This window comes from Loxodonta africana, chromosome 13 (genome assembly GCF_030014295.1).
Source record: "Loxodonta africana isolate mLoxAfr1 chromosome 13, mLoxAfr1.hap2, whole genome shotgun sequence".
In the NCBI taxonomy this organism is placed as follows: Eukaryota; Metazoa; Chordata; class Mammalia; order Proboscidea; family Elephantidae; genus Loxodonta; species Loxodonta africana.
The window spans coordinates 35,492,158-35,507,193 of record NC_087354.1 but is presented as its reverse complement, the minus strand read 5'-3'; the positions used below and the strand labels follow the sequence as shown (position 1 = coordinate 35,507,193).

At 45.5% G+C, this 15,036-nt stretch overlaps 1 protein-coding gene across 2 annotated transcripts in view; it reads left to right on the top strand.

Annotated features, from left to right (window-relative positions):
* Positions 1-15,036, top strand: part of ARNT2 (aryl hydrocarbon receptor nuclear translocator 2) — a 199,910-nt gene that overhangs the window by 96,803 nt on the left and 88,071 nt on the right. For both annotated transcript variants that reach the window (XM_064267202.1, XM_064267201.1), the window contains exon 6: positions 11,646-11,748. In XM_064267202.1, coding sequence (XP_064123272.1) covers positions 11,646-11,748 — 103 coding nt within the window. The remainder of the gene's footprint in view (positions 1-11,645; positions 11,749-15,036) is intronic.

Here is a 15,036-nt window from a genome sequence, read left to right as displayed (position 1 = left end):
AACCCATTCCACTCATTCTCCTAGGAATGGGTGGGAGAGGTTAGAACAATTGCAAGGCCTCTACTAAATCAGAAGAATAAGCCGAAAAGCAACACACAACCCAAAAGAATTGTTTTCCCAGTCTGAGTTTCTGATCCTTAAACTACCACGACGTGGCCACACTCCTTTACAGATTGCTGACCTCCTTTCCTCTAAATGCCCATCCACTTCTGTTTGGTGGGCACAATCTTATCTTCAGCTGTGGAGAGTGGCCTCCCAGCTTCCAGGAAGAGTTGCCACTGGGAAGAATAAAGACTTGGCAGCCAGGCAGCCTGCTCCCCTTCCCAGCTGAAAGACCAATCTCAGGTGCATCATTTAGAGTCTCTGGGCTTCAGCTGGAAACCCTGGTGGCCTAGTGGTCAAGTGCTACAGCTGCTAACCAAAGGGTCGGCAGTTTGAACCCACCAGGCCCTCCTTGGAAACTCTGTGGGGTAGTTCTACTCTGTCCTATAGGGTCGCTATGAGTCGGAATTGACTCGACTGCAGCAGGTGGGCTGGGCTTCAGTTTCCTCATGGGAACAATACACCGTTCAGGGCTTACCAAGGAGGTGGCATGGTTGAGAGTGCCTGTCCAGTGGCTGGCGATGAGGGGGCACAGTGTCCATGGAGAATTTGAAAGCAGTAATAAAACCTACTAAAAAGTTAGTAAGCTTTTCATTATCTCCATGCACAGTTCCTGGCCATGTTGTTGTGTTAGGTGCTGTTGAGTTGATTCCAGCTCACGGTGACCCCATGTGACAGAGTAGAACTGCCCCATAGGGTTTTCTTGGCTGTAATCTTTATGCGAGCAGATCACCCCATCTTTCTACCTCAGAGCTGCTGGGTGAGTTGGAACCACCCGCCTTTCAGTTAACAGCCCAGCGATTAACCATTGCACCAACATGGCTCCATGTTCTTGGCAATATCAGTAGTAAAATACTTCTCCCCCTAGGACTAATGGCTCTCACTGTCCCTCCCCCACCCCACGTTCTTACACCGTGTGGCCCACTTCCTAGGGTTGATATGTAGATAAAATATGTAAAATGCTCCACAGTACCTGGCCCTTAGTAAAATGCTCACTAAGTAAAAAGTTTGTTTCCTTGGCCTTCCCCTTCCTTTCAAAGGCCAGAGACCATTGATTTAGTTTCAGTCACTGGTTGTAAGTGAAGAAAGCTAAAATTGAACTAGTTTAGGCATAACAGGGGAATTTATTGGCACGAAAAACTTGAACACCACAAGGGTGTTCTTTCACTGTTCTGTGTTTTCACTTCTTTCTATATTCAGTTTCGTTCTCTTAGACCCAATTCTCCATTGCTGCTCAGATTCCTGTAGATAATAAAGGAAGAAAAGATGGAAGAAGACACTGTTTGCCTGCAGAGGACTCTCATTGGCCTGGTTGGATCATGTCTTCTATGGGCTGATCACAATGGACAGGGTAGAGGATGAGGTACTATAATTGGCCCAACTTGTGTCAGGTAGCCACCCTCAACTAATCACTGTGGCCAGAGAGATGGGAAATTGTGTAAGCGGACAGCTCCTTTCTGACTTACCTAATAAAGGAAGAGCATGGAGCTGCTTCTCAAAAAGGCATCGTAGTGGGGAAAGTGCTGGGTGGTTAGAGTAGTAGATGTCCCTATACAACCCTGCTGCCAGACCCAGCCAGAGCCATTTGGAAAGAAAATGCTTTGGCTACAATTCCTGATGAGTCCTTGGTGGTACAAACAGTTAATGCACTCTGCTGCTAGCCAGACAGTTGGAGGTTCGAGTCCACCCAGAGGCACCTCAGAAGAAAGGCCTAAAGGCCTAGTGGTCTACTTCCAAAAAATCAGCCACCAAAAACTCTGTGGAGCACAGTTCTACTCCGACACACATGGGGTCACCATGAATTGGAGTCAACTCAACAGTAACTGGTTTATAACTCGTGAATTGGTGTACTTACACCCTTAGCCATTTCCAGACACCTGCCAAGAGATCATGAAATGGGAGGAAAACGTGCCCACATTCATAGCAGAAGGCCCAGTCTCTCTCAGGTTTGTTGGACAAAGCTCATGGCTCCAGAGTTTGTTCAGAAGCCGGCCTTGTGCACGTTGCTTGGATTCCTGTGCTGTGGTGGGTGTTTTTTCCTGTGTTTACAGCTGCTCTAATGGCTGGGGTCAACCTTTTGAGAATGGGAACACATTGTCACTGGAACAGCAACTGAAGCATCCTCTGGCCTCTGGGCCCCCATTTCAGGGGGACACACATTTTTGGAATCACATCAAATGTGCATCACGGGGCCATTGCTTTGCTTGTGTTGCTAATCGTTTTCTCTTGTTTTCCTCCCTGTCTATCTTGGTTTTCCTCCTTTCTTAACCGAGATAAGATGTTTCCAGTTTTCTTAAGGATTCTTTTGATGAAATAATTCTACTTTATATTTTTATTTCTGTTGTAGCCTGGGGAGCATTTTTATGTGCACAAAGCCTTCTTTTGTGATCTTATCCAAGACAAACTTCTGATTCTTCTTTTTTAAAAAGTGACTGCCGACCATAATAATGCTTAAAAATCTGCTTACTGAAAACGGTTATGGGAGGACCCTCAGCCCATAGTAAAAGATGCTCCATTGTTGGAATCTTTATAATCGTCCTTCTAAAACAGGAATTGGCAAATGTCTTTTTGTAAAGGGCCGGATAGTAAATATTTTAAGCTTTGTGGGCTGTACAGTCTTTGTCACAACTACTCAACTCTGCCATTGTAGGACAAGAGCAGCCACAGACAATACATAAACGAATAGTTGTGGCTGTGTTCCATTAAAACTTTATTTATAAAAACAGGCAGTGGGCTAGATTTGGGCCACAGACCATAATTTGCCAACCTCTGTTTTAAAGCATTTGTGCTTTTCATGAAAAATTATAGTTGAAAACTTGGAGATGGACCATCATTCTTATTTCCATCCCACTGATTAGAAAAACAGAATACCAGTTGCTTTGTCAACCGCAGGGCCCACTATGAGTTGTAGAAGTAGACAAGGATTTTGGTATTAACAGTCTTAAAAATAATCATCTCACTTGATGCAGGAATTTCGATTTTAGCAATCTATCCTAAGGAGCCCTGGTGGCACAGTGGTTAAGCGCTTGGCTGCAAACTGAAAGACTGGCGATTTGAACCCACCAGTTGCTCCGTAGGAGAAAAGACCTGGCAGTCTGCTCCTATAAGCATTTAGCCTAGGAAACTCTATGGGGCAGTTCTACTTTGTCCTGTAGGGTCTCCATGAGTCGGAATTGATTCGATAGCACACAAGACTGCTATTTGTGTGTATGTGTGTGTGTACATAAGAGCTACAGCTGCCAACCAAAAGGTCGGCAGTTTGAATCCACCAGGCGCTCCTTGGAAACTCTATGGGGCAGTTCCACCCTGTCCTATGGGGTCTCTATGAGTCGGAATTGACGCGATGGCAATGGGTTTGGTTTTTTTGTGTGAATCTACGTATATGTTCACTACAGCATTATTTGCCATATAGAAAACCTGGGAACAACTTAAATGTCCAACAGTAAATTATCTACTCAAAATAATATTATAGAGCCTTTAAAATTATGTTTGATGATAAAAAAACTTATGAACAAATGTTACATGACATAAAGTAGAAAAATACATACTGTGAGAACTCAGTTAATTAAAATGAAGGGTGGGAATGTATAGAAAAAGATCGAGAGGAAACACATCTAAATGTTAACAATGTTTTTCTCTGAAGTGGAAGATTGTCTGGGATTTTTACTTCACACGTGCGTCTGTGTGTGTATATATTATGTATATTTATATGTATGCATTATAGCAATATGATATATGTGTATACATATATATGGAAACCCTGGTGATGTAGTGGTTAAGAGCTACAGCTGCTAACCAAAAGATCAGCAGTTTGAATCCACCAGGTACTTATTGGAAACCCTATGGGGCAATTCTACCATCCTATAAGGTGGCTATGAGTCAGAATCGACTTGACGGCAGTGGGTTTGGCTTTTTGGCTTATACGTATATACGTAAAAATATGTATATATGTACACGCATATATCATGCTTGGCAAAGTATAGGGTCAGCAGAAAAGAGGAAGACCCTCAACGAGGTGGATTGACACAGTGGCTGCAACAGTGAGCTCAAGCATAACAACGACTGTAAGGATGGTGCAGGACCAGGCAGTGTTTCGTTCTGTTGTGCATAGGGTCGCTATAAGTCGGAACCAACTCAACGGCACCTAACAACAACAACATATGTGTATATAGATAGTGGTGCAGCAGTGGGTTCAAAGAGAGCAATGATTGTGAGGATGGCACGGGACTGGGCAGTGTTTTGTTCTGTTGTACATAGGGGCACTATGAGTGGGAACTGAATCGATAGCACCTAACAACAACAAATGTATTTGTGTGTACATTTGATTTTTCTGAAAAGACCACTTTGGTTTTAGAATTTAAAAAGCTTTTAAGGAGAAAAAAAAAGATCAAATCCTTCAGCCTTTTAGCCTGAGGCTGCTCCCTCTGCGTTTTATTTTAACCTCTAGCAGGCCAGCCTACCCTCTGTCCTTGGAGAAGCCAGGCGGTGGTGGTAACCAGGCTGAATGACCAGGACTTGAGCAGACCCTCCCCTCCCTGTGGCTCTCTGGTCTCAGAACTCACAAAGTTCCTGCCTGGAGTCTTGTGCCTTAAACCTCAACGCCCTGTCAGCTTCCTTTTTTCCGAACTCAACCTGGACCTATGGCCCATCACGTCAGTTACTCTCCTAGCAGTTGCAGTGACTTCCTTACCCCCTGTTGCTTCTCTCCCAAGTGCACCTGGGAAGTCCTCAGCCCTGGACCAATTCAGTTCATACTCAGATCTTCACATAACCTTTCAAAGTAGGCATGTCCCATTTTTCAGTCAGAAAAGACTCAGAGAAATCAAGGGACCTGCTCAAACTCCCACAACCAGCACATGGAAGAGCTATGACTCAGACCGTTGCTGCCTCTTATACTTTGAAATAACAGGCTTCAGATTGGGGCTAATCACTGTTCTTCATATATCAAATCCAGAACAATATCTACTTCTGCAGTTGCGGGTCGTGGTGAAAGATTATCAGGGCCTTTTCGGCAAAGGCAGCCATTGTGTAACCTGAGCTATAATTGCTCTGTAGACTGGGTACCAGTGTTGCAGAGAGAAGCTCATGGCGACAGGCTTCACCTGCTATCAAAGATGGACATCTTAGGACAGACGATTTGACAGCTTTTTCAATCAGACAATTTTTGGGAGCAACTGCCTCCTCATGTGACTCTGGGCCACATTCTTATGAAGTGGAAAAGACAACTCGGGTTTTGCCAAGCAATCTGATGAGGACATGCAGGTTTAGGTCAGAGACATAAAGTGAGTGTGACCAGGCACACAAGATGCTCTTGGAGTGACAGATACCTGATGGTTCCTAGCTCTGTGAAGGGACCAAAAGGAAAAAATGCACCAAGTCAGCACCTAGGTTCAACAGCAGTGTCTGCTCTGATGGGATGTCTTTCTGATGTAGCACCGGAAAAAAAAAAAAACAGAGGCTGTGGTGGAGTGGTGGAAAAAGCATGGGGCTGGGAGTAAGAAAACCTGGATGGAGTTTTCTACTCTCTCACTAGCTGTTTAATCTGAGACAAATCACTTACATTTCACATCTGTGAAATGGGTGTTCCATTAATACCTACTTCCCGGGGTTACTGTGAGGCTTAAATAATTAATATATATATAAATCTATTTAAGGCGCCCAGGTGGTGCAGTGGTTAAGCGTTTGGCTACTAGCTGAAAGAAAGGTCGATGGTTCGAACCTACCCAGCAGCTCCAGGGGAGAAAGGATCTGGCAATCTGCTCCCATAAAGATTACAGCCTAGGAAACCCTATGGAGCAGTTCTGCTCTGTCACACGGGGACACTATAGTCAGAATCGACTCGATAGCACCCTACAACAACAAATATATTTAGGAAACTGAAGCAAGTGCAGTTATTTGTTACTGTGTTTGTCTTCTCCTGGAGGGGTGGGAAAATTTGAGAAGACACTAAAACAGAAAAAAAAACCAAACATGTTGCCGTCAAGTCCAGCTCATCGCGACAGCTGTTCCATAGGGTTTCCGTGGAGCAGCTGGTGGATTCAAACTGCCAACCTTTTCGTTGGTAGCTGAGCTCTTAACCATTGCATCTCCTGAGAGACACTGGCAAGTTCAAATTTGAGGGGTGCTACTAAAAGGGTCAGGGAGGTTGAGGAGCAGTGGGTGGTATGACGAGAAACCTGAAAATCATGTTGTTTTCAAAAGGAAGAATCCGAGGTGCTGGAGTTAAAAGGAAGACTTGGGGCAAGGGGGATGGATCTGATAACTTGATAGCGGGCAGCATAATACCTGAAGGTGAGAATCCTGTAGAAACAAAAGCAGAGGTTCTCCTTGCTGCTCTTCAGGGAAGAACCAGAACTACGACTGGATGTTGTAGGAAGACATATCTTGACTCTGGGTAAGAAAGAGCTGCCTAACCCTCTGAGCTGCCAAGCCATCCTGGCTGTAAAGAGCTCCCTGACACTGGATATGTCTAAGTGGAGGCTGGACGACGATCTGTCGAAACACTGTGGAAAGGCGATTTGCACGGGGACAGATTGGACCAGAGCACCTCTGAGGATTTTCTTATGACTTCATGGTCTTAGGAAGTTTGAACCCTCAAATGTAAGCCCTGGATTCCCCCCATTTTTAAACGTTCTACTTTGTTGATGGAGACCCATGTTGCTCACTCAGGATCAGTCTGATGGCTGATGTTCTGATGTTGAATAGGGGGCAGGAGGATAGGACCCAGGCCTGGGCAGAAAGAGCAGGCCTAGACCAGAGGAGGGTCTTGTGTGTTTATAGATGGAGCAGGAGAAAGTGGGAGAGCTGTTCTCTGCAGAATAGGAGGGGTGGGATCATTGAGCAGGAGGAAGAACTGAGAGGTTAGGAGGATTTAAAGGAGTGGTTACATTTTGATAGGAATGGGAGAAACCAAATTCAAGAAACAAGAAGTGCTTGATCAGGGGAGGGGGAGGTGAGTTTGGAAACCTTGAATTTGTTATGACACCAGAGTGCATGATACATGATTTTTCCCTGACGCGATTTGGCTGTCCTGGTACAGGAGTAGAGAAGGCAGACAAGTGAATTGGACTGGTCCAGAAGTGAGAATTTTCCAGGTGGACTTTGCAAATAAAAAACCAAAACCAACCAAACCTGTTGCCATGGAGTCAATTCCAACTCATAGCAACCCTATAGGAAACAGAGTTGAACTGCCTCAGGGTTTCCAGGGAGTGGCTGGTGGATTCGAACTGCTGACCTTTTGCTTAGCAGCTGAGCTCTTAACCACTGCACCACCAGAGCTCCAAAGAAAGAACAGGGAGTAAGGAACTCAGTCTGTACTAGGGGAGTGGCTGAGGTGATGGGCCACAGGTCCAGATTGAGTACTGCGAGAAGAAAGCTGGTAGGGTGTTGAGGTTTAAGGCACAAGACTCTCCCTGAATGCAAAGAACAGATGAAGTGGGAGGACCAGAGTGAGGGGACTAGTAGCTGCAACAGATAATGGTCCTGTCAGGGATGTTTGAAGTTAAAATATCAGATAGAGCAGTTATAAATGACTACAGTTCCAGACTACGTGGTGGGAGTGGGTGGCTGCCGTGGAGAGGAGATAAATATAACCAGAATTGAAGTCGGAATCCTGAGAGGTGAGGATGTTGAGTGGTTCCTTCACATGGATGTTGAAACCATGGAAGATGATAGTAGGTCTTGGGGTGAAGAGAAAGACGATGAGTGATGTGCCAGCATCTAAAATGAGTGAGGAGGGGTGATGTGGAGGTTGGAAGGCTACAGGACCAAAGGGTAGCAGAGGGACTAGCCAGATGTCCTAGTCCGAAGGAGCCGAGGGTATATGAGAATAGAGGCTTAGAAGGGCTTTGGGGACAGAGGAAGACACCAGGCGTGTGGGACACAAGAGAACAAGCCTCCACTCCAGGCAGAACACTGGTGGGAAGCAGTTGGGCCAGGCTGGTTTCTGTGGAGGCAGAGAATGGAGGAATTTTGTCAAGGAGCTGAGGCTGTGGAGAAATTTATGTATGGAGTGGGCATTTCAGAAATTACCCTAGAGGAGATTAGGAGGCAGGGAGACGGGGGAGGACTTGAATCATGGGTTGAGAGTACAGAGAGGGGAGATGAGCAGGGTGAGTGGCAGTTCTGGAACTGGCTGAGGAGACAGGGTGGGAAGTGGAGTGAGAGCAGCCTGGGGACAGGATTGCACAAGAATGAGTCCTCCCATGGATGTGGTGTGGAGGGAAGGGTCTTGGCCTCTCTGGAAGGAGTCAACATTGGCCTGGGCGATTGTGCTTCTGGAGACCTGCTAGAACCAGCCCTAGAATCTAGACCCAAGGTTTTAAGCAGACCCAAGGTTTCTGTAGGTCAGGAAGAAGACCTGGAGCACTGGAATAGCAGCTATGGCTCCATGCTGGCTTCTTTGCTGGGAAGCCCCATTTTAAGCAAACTGAGTGCACAGGTTGACTGTGGTACATGGAGAGAGTCACTTTCCATGATACTGGGGTTCACTGCCCAGGAAATGGCCAGTTGCCTGCAGACATCTCAACTGCCATAACATTTATCAAAAATCCAGTTCACACACCACTTTTCAAGAACATACCTACTGCGTAAAGTTAGGTGTGCTTTCATTCCAAAGGAGCCTGGAAAGGGGTTTCATTGTGCCTGAGGAAACCGGAGAATTGCATGGAGAAATGAGCTTGGAGGCAGTTGTCTCCCGGGGTCATGACAGCGGCTCAGGGAAATGTGTTTTTTCATTTCCTCATGTTCCGCTGTTCATGTGCTACGCAGCTGGGATTTATTTTCAGAGTGCACTTTGGAATTTGACAGACTCGCATGCTGGCCTGCTTCACAGCTGAAACCATTTGCCACTTGGTAGATGATACAGCAAGTGACAATTTACACTAATGCAGTCGTTATAAAAGAAGTCATCAGTGAATGAGATGGGCAGGTGTCAAACCGGGTGGCAGATGACTGCAGAGCACCAGCAGATGCTCGGGCACTGCCAGAGCTCCAACAGACCTGGAGTTGAGCCTCTCAGTTGAGCGGAATTCTGGCATACACAGCCTGCTTAAAGCCAGATCAGTCTGGAGCATGACAATAATTACCGGTATCTGTATTTGTAGGGGCTCTGCATCCTACAGAGCTCTGGTGGCGCAGTGGTTAAGAGCTTAGCCGCAAACTAAAAGGCTTGAATCACCAGCCACTCCTTCGAAACCCTACCGGGCAGTTCCACTCTGTCCTGTAGAGTCACTGTGAGTCAGAATTGACTCAACGGCAGCGGGTCTCATTTGGTTTTGATGCATCCTACAGGAGCCCTGGTGGCGCAGTGGTTAAGGACTCCACGGCTAAATGAAAAGTCAGTGGTCTGAACCCACCAGGTGCTCCAAGGAAGAAAGATGTGGCAGTCTGCTTCCATAAAGTTTACAGCTTTGGAAACCCTATGGGGCAATTCTACCCTGTCTATAGGTCACTATGAGTCAGAATCAACTCAGTGGCAACTGGTTTTTGGTGCATCCTACAGCAGCAGTCCCTGGGTGGTACAAATGGTTAAATGCTTGGCTACTTACTGAAAGGTTGGTAGTTCAAATCCACTCAAAAACCAAACCCAGTGCCATTGAGTTAATTCCTACTCATAGCAACCCTATAGGACAGAGTACAACTGCCCCATACAGTTTCCAAGGAGCACCTGGCAGATTCAAACTGCTGACCTTTTGGTTAGCAGCCATAGCATTTAACCACTACACCACCAGGGTTTCCAATCCACCCAAAGGCATCTTGAAAGAAAGGCCTGGAGATCTGCTTCCAAACGGACAAAAGAAACCAAACCCATTGCCATGAACTCCATTCCAACTCAGCCAAGCTCTTAACCATTGTGCCACCAGGGCTCCAATTCCAATTCATAGTGAGTCCATAGCCTTGAAAACCCTGTGGTCTTGTTTTACTCTGTACATGTGGAGTCGCCATGTGTTGGCATTGACTTGATGGCAACTAACAACACTTAGAAAATTTAAAATTACATAGGTGGCTCATATTATATTTCTATTGGACAGAAAACAGGGCTGGTATAAAGTATGAGATGTGAGACCAACAGGAAATGAAGAAGAAATGAGTCTGAGAGACTGGTAGGGCCCAAATTAGGAAGGACTTTGTAAAGAGTTCCTACAAGCAGTGAAATTTTAAGCCAAGGCAGTCACAGTCGTATGTGTGTGAATCACTGTCAGCAGTGTGAGAGGTGATCTCGGGAAGCTAGAGAGGGCACCCTTGCAGGTCTCTAGTGAGGGGTGATGAGGGAGTACCATGACTGAGGCAGAGGAGGGAGAGAGAAAAGAACCAGCTGTGCAGGAGGTGAGGGAGAGGAAGGAGTCAGAGAAGACAACCAGAACTCTGGCTTAGTTTTTCATGTTTGTGGCAATGCTTGTTGGTGGCATAAATCTGGAGCTAAGGAGAGGGAGGGGCTGGTGCATCTCTCCATTTCCTAGTGCTGTTCTAACAGAAATACCACACAGGTGGCTTTAAAGAATAGAAATTAATTTCCTCACAGTTCCAGAGGCTAAAAGTCCAAGTCAGTGTCTCAAACATGTCAGTTCCTTCCTTGCAGGTCGTCTCTGGCATTCCTTGGTTGCTTGGTCAACAATCTTTACATGGCTTCTGTCTTCCCCCATGTGTGCGTGTCTCTCTGTGTCAAATCTGCTTTTTTTTTTTCTCTCTCTTTTTGGTGGTGAAAATATACACAACAGAACATATGCCAATTCATCAATTTCTACATGTATAACTCAGTGACATTGATTACATTCTTCAAGTTGTGCATAATCTGCCCTTTTTATAGCCCAGCCACCCTACTCTGGTATGATCTAATTTACATAGAAAGAAAACCCAGTTTCCAAACAGGATTACATCCACAAGCACAGGTGTTAGGATTCCAACACATATTTTGGGGGAACTCAACTTAATCTGTAACAGGGCCGGAGGTGGAGATTTAGGATCGTTAGCCTATGGAGGTGGTCATTCAGAATTTCGGGAGTGCATAAACTCGTGTAGGGGAACACAGTGAAATGGCCGAGGATGGAGCCTTTGGGGCACACTGGCAGTTAAGGGGCAGACAGAACAGAGTGGAATGTGGTGTCTCAGAAGCCAAGGGCAGGTAGAATTTTTTAGAGGAAATCAGCATATGAATGAAGTTCAGCAGAACAGTCAGATAAAATAAAGAAAAAAATGTGCTTTGGATTTAGCAGTAAGGAAGTTGTTGGTGACCTTGGCATAAGCCATTTCCATAGGGTGGGGGGAGAGACAGCAAAATCAGAATGACTTGAGGCAATGGAATCTGACAAAGCAGAGACAGCAAGTATATTCTGTTCTGTGAAGCAAACAAGGCATCTTGAATTATGTGGATTTCATTGATTTGTGTTTTTCCTGCCAAAGAATGTTGGGAATTCCAAGAAGCAAAATGATATCCACAATCTCACTTGTCCTCATTTGACAGAGCATTTGGGGAGCGCTCTCCCCACCTCACCCCAATCAAAGGCAGAGGTATTCATGCAGATGTCCTTCTCTCACTCTCTTAGGCCGGATCTTGGACCTAAAGACTGGGACGGTCAAGAAAGAAGGGCAGCAGTCGTCCATGAGGATGTGCATGGGCTCACGGAGGTCCTTCATCTGCAGGATGAGGTCTGTGTGGGTGAACAAGGGGCAGGGGTTAGTTTCCTCCCATCTTATCTGCCATAAAAAGCCTCCATCAGCTCTACTAAGATCCCCATGCAGACTTGGTTTCACTAGATGACTTCTATCTTCTTGACCTCAACACGTGAACAAGAGGTTCCCTGATCTATCGTGGAAGGGCTTCCTTGCTCCCATACTGCCTTGTCTAATCTCTCACCATTTCTCCCCATCCCTAGATTGGCGTCCTCTTGTCCATTGTATCTATCACCTTTCTACCCATCCTTCAGGGCCCTTCTCAAATCCAACACCCTCTTCCCCAGGCTCAATATTTTTCAGTATATTTTATATAAAAAAAAAATTTTATGTAAGACCTACTAATTTCATACTTAGTCTTATATTTCCTTATGACAACTCATATTTTAATTGGTCTTTAATTGTTGTTGTTTGGTATTTTAAGCCTTAAAGTCTTGGCTCCACAAGTAAATTACAATTACCTTGAGTATAGAACTGTCATTTATACCGTTTGAGCCTTCTATAACATTTAGCAGAGTGTTCTGCACATATATGATGAATACATGGTTGTTGAAAAAATGCTGGAGTGACTGAATTTTGGAGTAACCATGGGAGTTTAGTCCTATCTGCAAAGGAGAGCAAGAATCTTGAATCCTCAAATCCAGTTCAGACACCCCTATGCCCTCAACCCTGTGGCCCCAGTGGGGTGGGTGACATTAACTACAAAGCAGGAGGTAGAGGATAGAGAGGCCACTTCAGCTGGGCAATGGAGTTAATGAGGCAGTGACATAGTGGTGCCTGTCATTCATTCATTGTGCATTTATGCAACAAATTTATATTGAGGGCCTGCCTGTGCCTGACACTCTTCAAGGTGCTAGGGATCCAGTGTTGAATAAAGCAGACAAAATCCTTTCCATCAAAGAGCTTCATTTTAGTGAAGAAGGTACACAGTAGACAAAAACACCTAGTAAATACATGGTATGCCGGACAGTAATAGCTGATATGGAAAAAAGATAAATTAAGAAGGAGTAGGAAGTAGTACCAAAAAAATACCAAACTCAGTGCCGTTGAGTTGATTCCAACTCATAGCGACCCTATAGGACAGAATAAAACTGCCCCATAGAGTTTCCAAGGAGTGCCTGACAGATTCGAACTGCTGACCCGTTGGTTAGCAGCCGTAGCACTTAACCACTACGCCACCAGGGTTTCCAGGAAGTAGTAGGGGTCTATCAATTTATATGTTATTTAAGGTGGTTACACCTAACAGGTGGCATTTGAGTAGAAACCTGAAGGAAGTAAGGGAGTGAGGCATGGAAATACAAAGTAGGGGTAGCAAGTGCAAAGAACGTGCTCGGCATGGGGACCATAGTCTCGGGGAACATCTAGCTCAATTGGTATAACATAGTTTATATAAAGAAAATGTTCTACATCCTACTTTGGTGAGTAGTGTCTAGGGCCTTAAAAGCTTAAGAGTGGACATCTAAGATACTCCCCTGATCCCACCCCATCTGGAGCAAGGGAGACTGAAGAAAACCAAAGACACAGGGAAAGATTAGTCCAAAGGGCTAATGGACCACAACTACCACAGCCTCCACCAGACTGAGTCCGCAAAGAGAGATGATGCCTGGCTACCACCACCAACTGCTCTGACAGGGATCACAATAGAAGGTCCCGGACAGAGCTAGAGAAAATGTAGAACAAAATTCTAACTCACAAAAGAAGACTAGACTTCTTGGTCTGACAGAGACTGGAGAAACCCCAAGAGTATGGCCCCTGGATACCCTTTTAACTCAGTGCTGAAACCACTCCTGGGGTTCACCCTTCAGCCAAAGAGTAGTCAGGCCCTTAAAACAAGACTAAGCAGGCACACCAGCCCAGGGGCACGGACTAGAAGGCAGGAGAGGATAGGAAAGCTGCAAATGGGGAACGCAGGGTCGAGACAGGGAGAGTGTTGACATGTAATGGGGTTGGCAACCAATATCACAAAACAGTATGTTTATTAATTGTTGAATGAGAAACTGATTTGCTCTGTAAAGCTTCATTTAAAGTACAAAAAAAAAAGAACGTGCTCAGCCTGTTCAGGGAACAATAGGGAGGTTACTCTCTTGAGAGTAACCGGCAGTATAAATATTTAAACTGCACCGTCTAAATGTGGTTGGGAGGACTGGTAAGAGATGAAGTTGAGAGGTATTGAATGTTAGGTCTGTCAGCCCTTATAATACTTTGGCTTTTACTTTGAATAAGATGGGAGGCCACTGGAATTTGATCATATGAGTAAATGTTCTGAATTATATTTTTAAAAAAAGCCCCCCTGGCTTTGTGTGGAGAATAGACTTGGGGAGGCAGGAGGACAGGGTACAGGAGAGAAGCAGTGGGAGAACATAATAGAAGTAAGGAAGCTATATTATAATATGCAGGTGAGAGATGTGTTGATAGTAATTATGGCAAAAAGTGCTCAGGTTTTGAATATATTTCATATAGAGCCAGCCTGAATGTAGGATGTGAGAGGAAGAATTCAAAGAGAAGTCTAAAATTTTTGCCTGGCCAACCAGAAAAGTGGAATTGCCGTTTGCAAAGATGGGGAAGATGGCTGGAGGAACTGGTGTGGAGTGAAGGGGAATTTCAAGCATTTTAAGTTTGAGATGCCTGTCAGACATGCAATTCTGGAATTCAAGGGAGAGGCTGGGACTGAAGATAAAGTTTGGGGATTGACATCATGGAGATGGTATTTAAAAGCTGAGACCTTATGAACTTTCTTGGGAAGTACATGTAGATAGAGAAGAGAGGTCAGAGGACCAAGCCCTAGGGCACTCCCATAGCAGGGAGATAAAGAAGAACCAGAAAAAGAGGCTGGGAAGGAGTAGCTAGGGAGGTAGGAGAAGAACACGAGAGTGTGGAAGAGAAGTTCTAGGAGGAAGGAGTGATCAGCTGCCAGCTGCTACTGGTGGGTCCAGAAGATGTGGACTGAGGCTCAGTCCCTGGACCTCAGAGGGAGAGCCAGCAGGAGCTGGAGCTGTAGGCAGGTGAGCAAGGCTCCTCCTCCAGAGAAGAAACTTCTCTCTACCATCCCTGGCCTTCGGTCTTCTTAAGCAGTTCTCCTTCCATGGGGTTCGTACCAAAGCCTGCAGTCTTCCTGTGGTGTGTTGGCTCTAATTTAAAAGGTCCTTTCCTAGTGCAGTAGGCTTTCAGTTGAGCAAGGCGATAGCAACAGAGGCTGGACAGAGAGAGGAGGAGGTCACAGAGGGCCCCAAATCATGGCTAAAACAAAGCCAGTCCACTGATTCC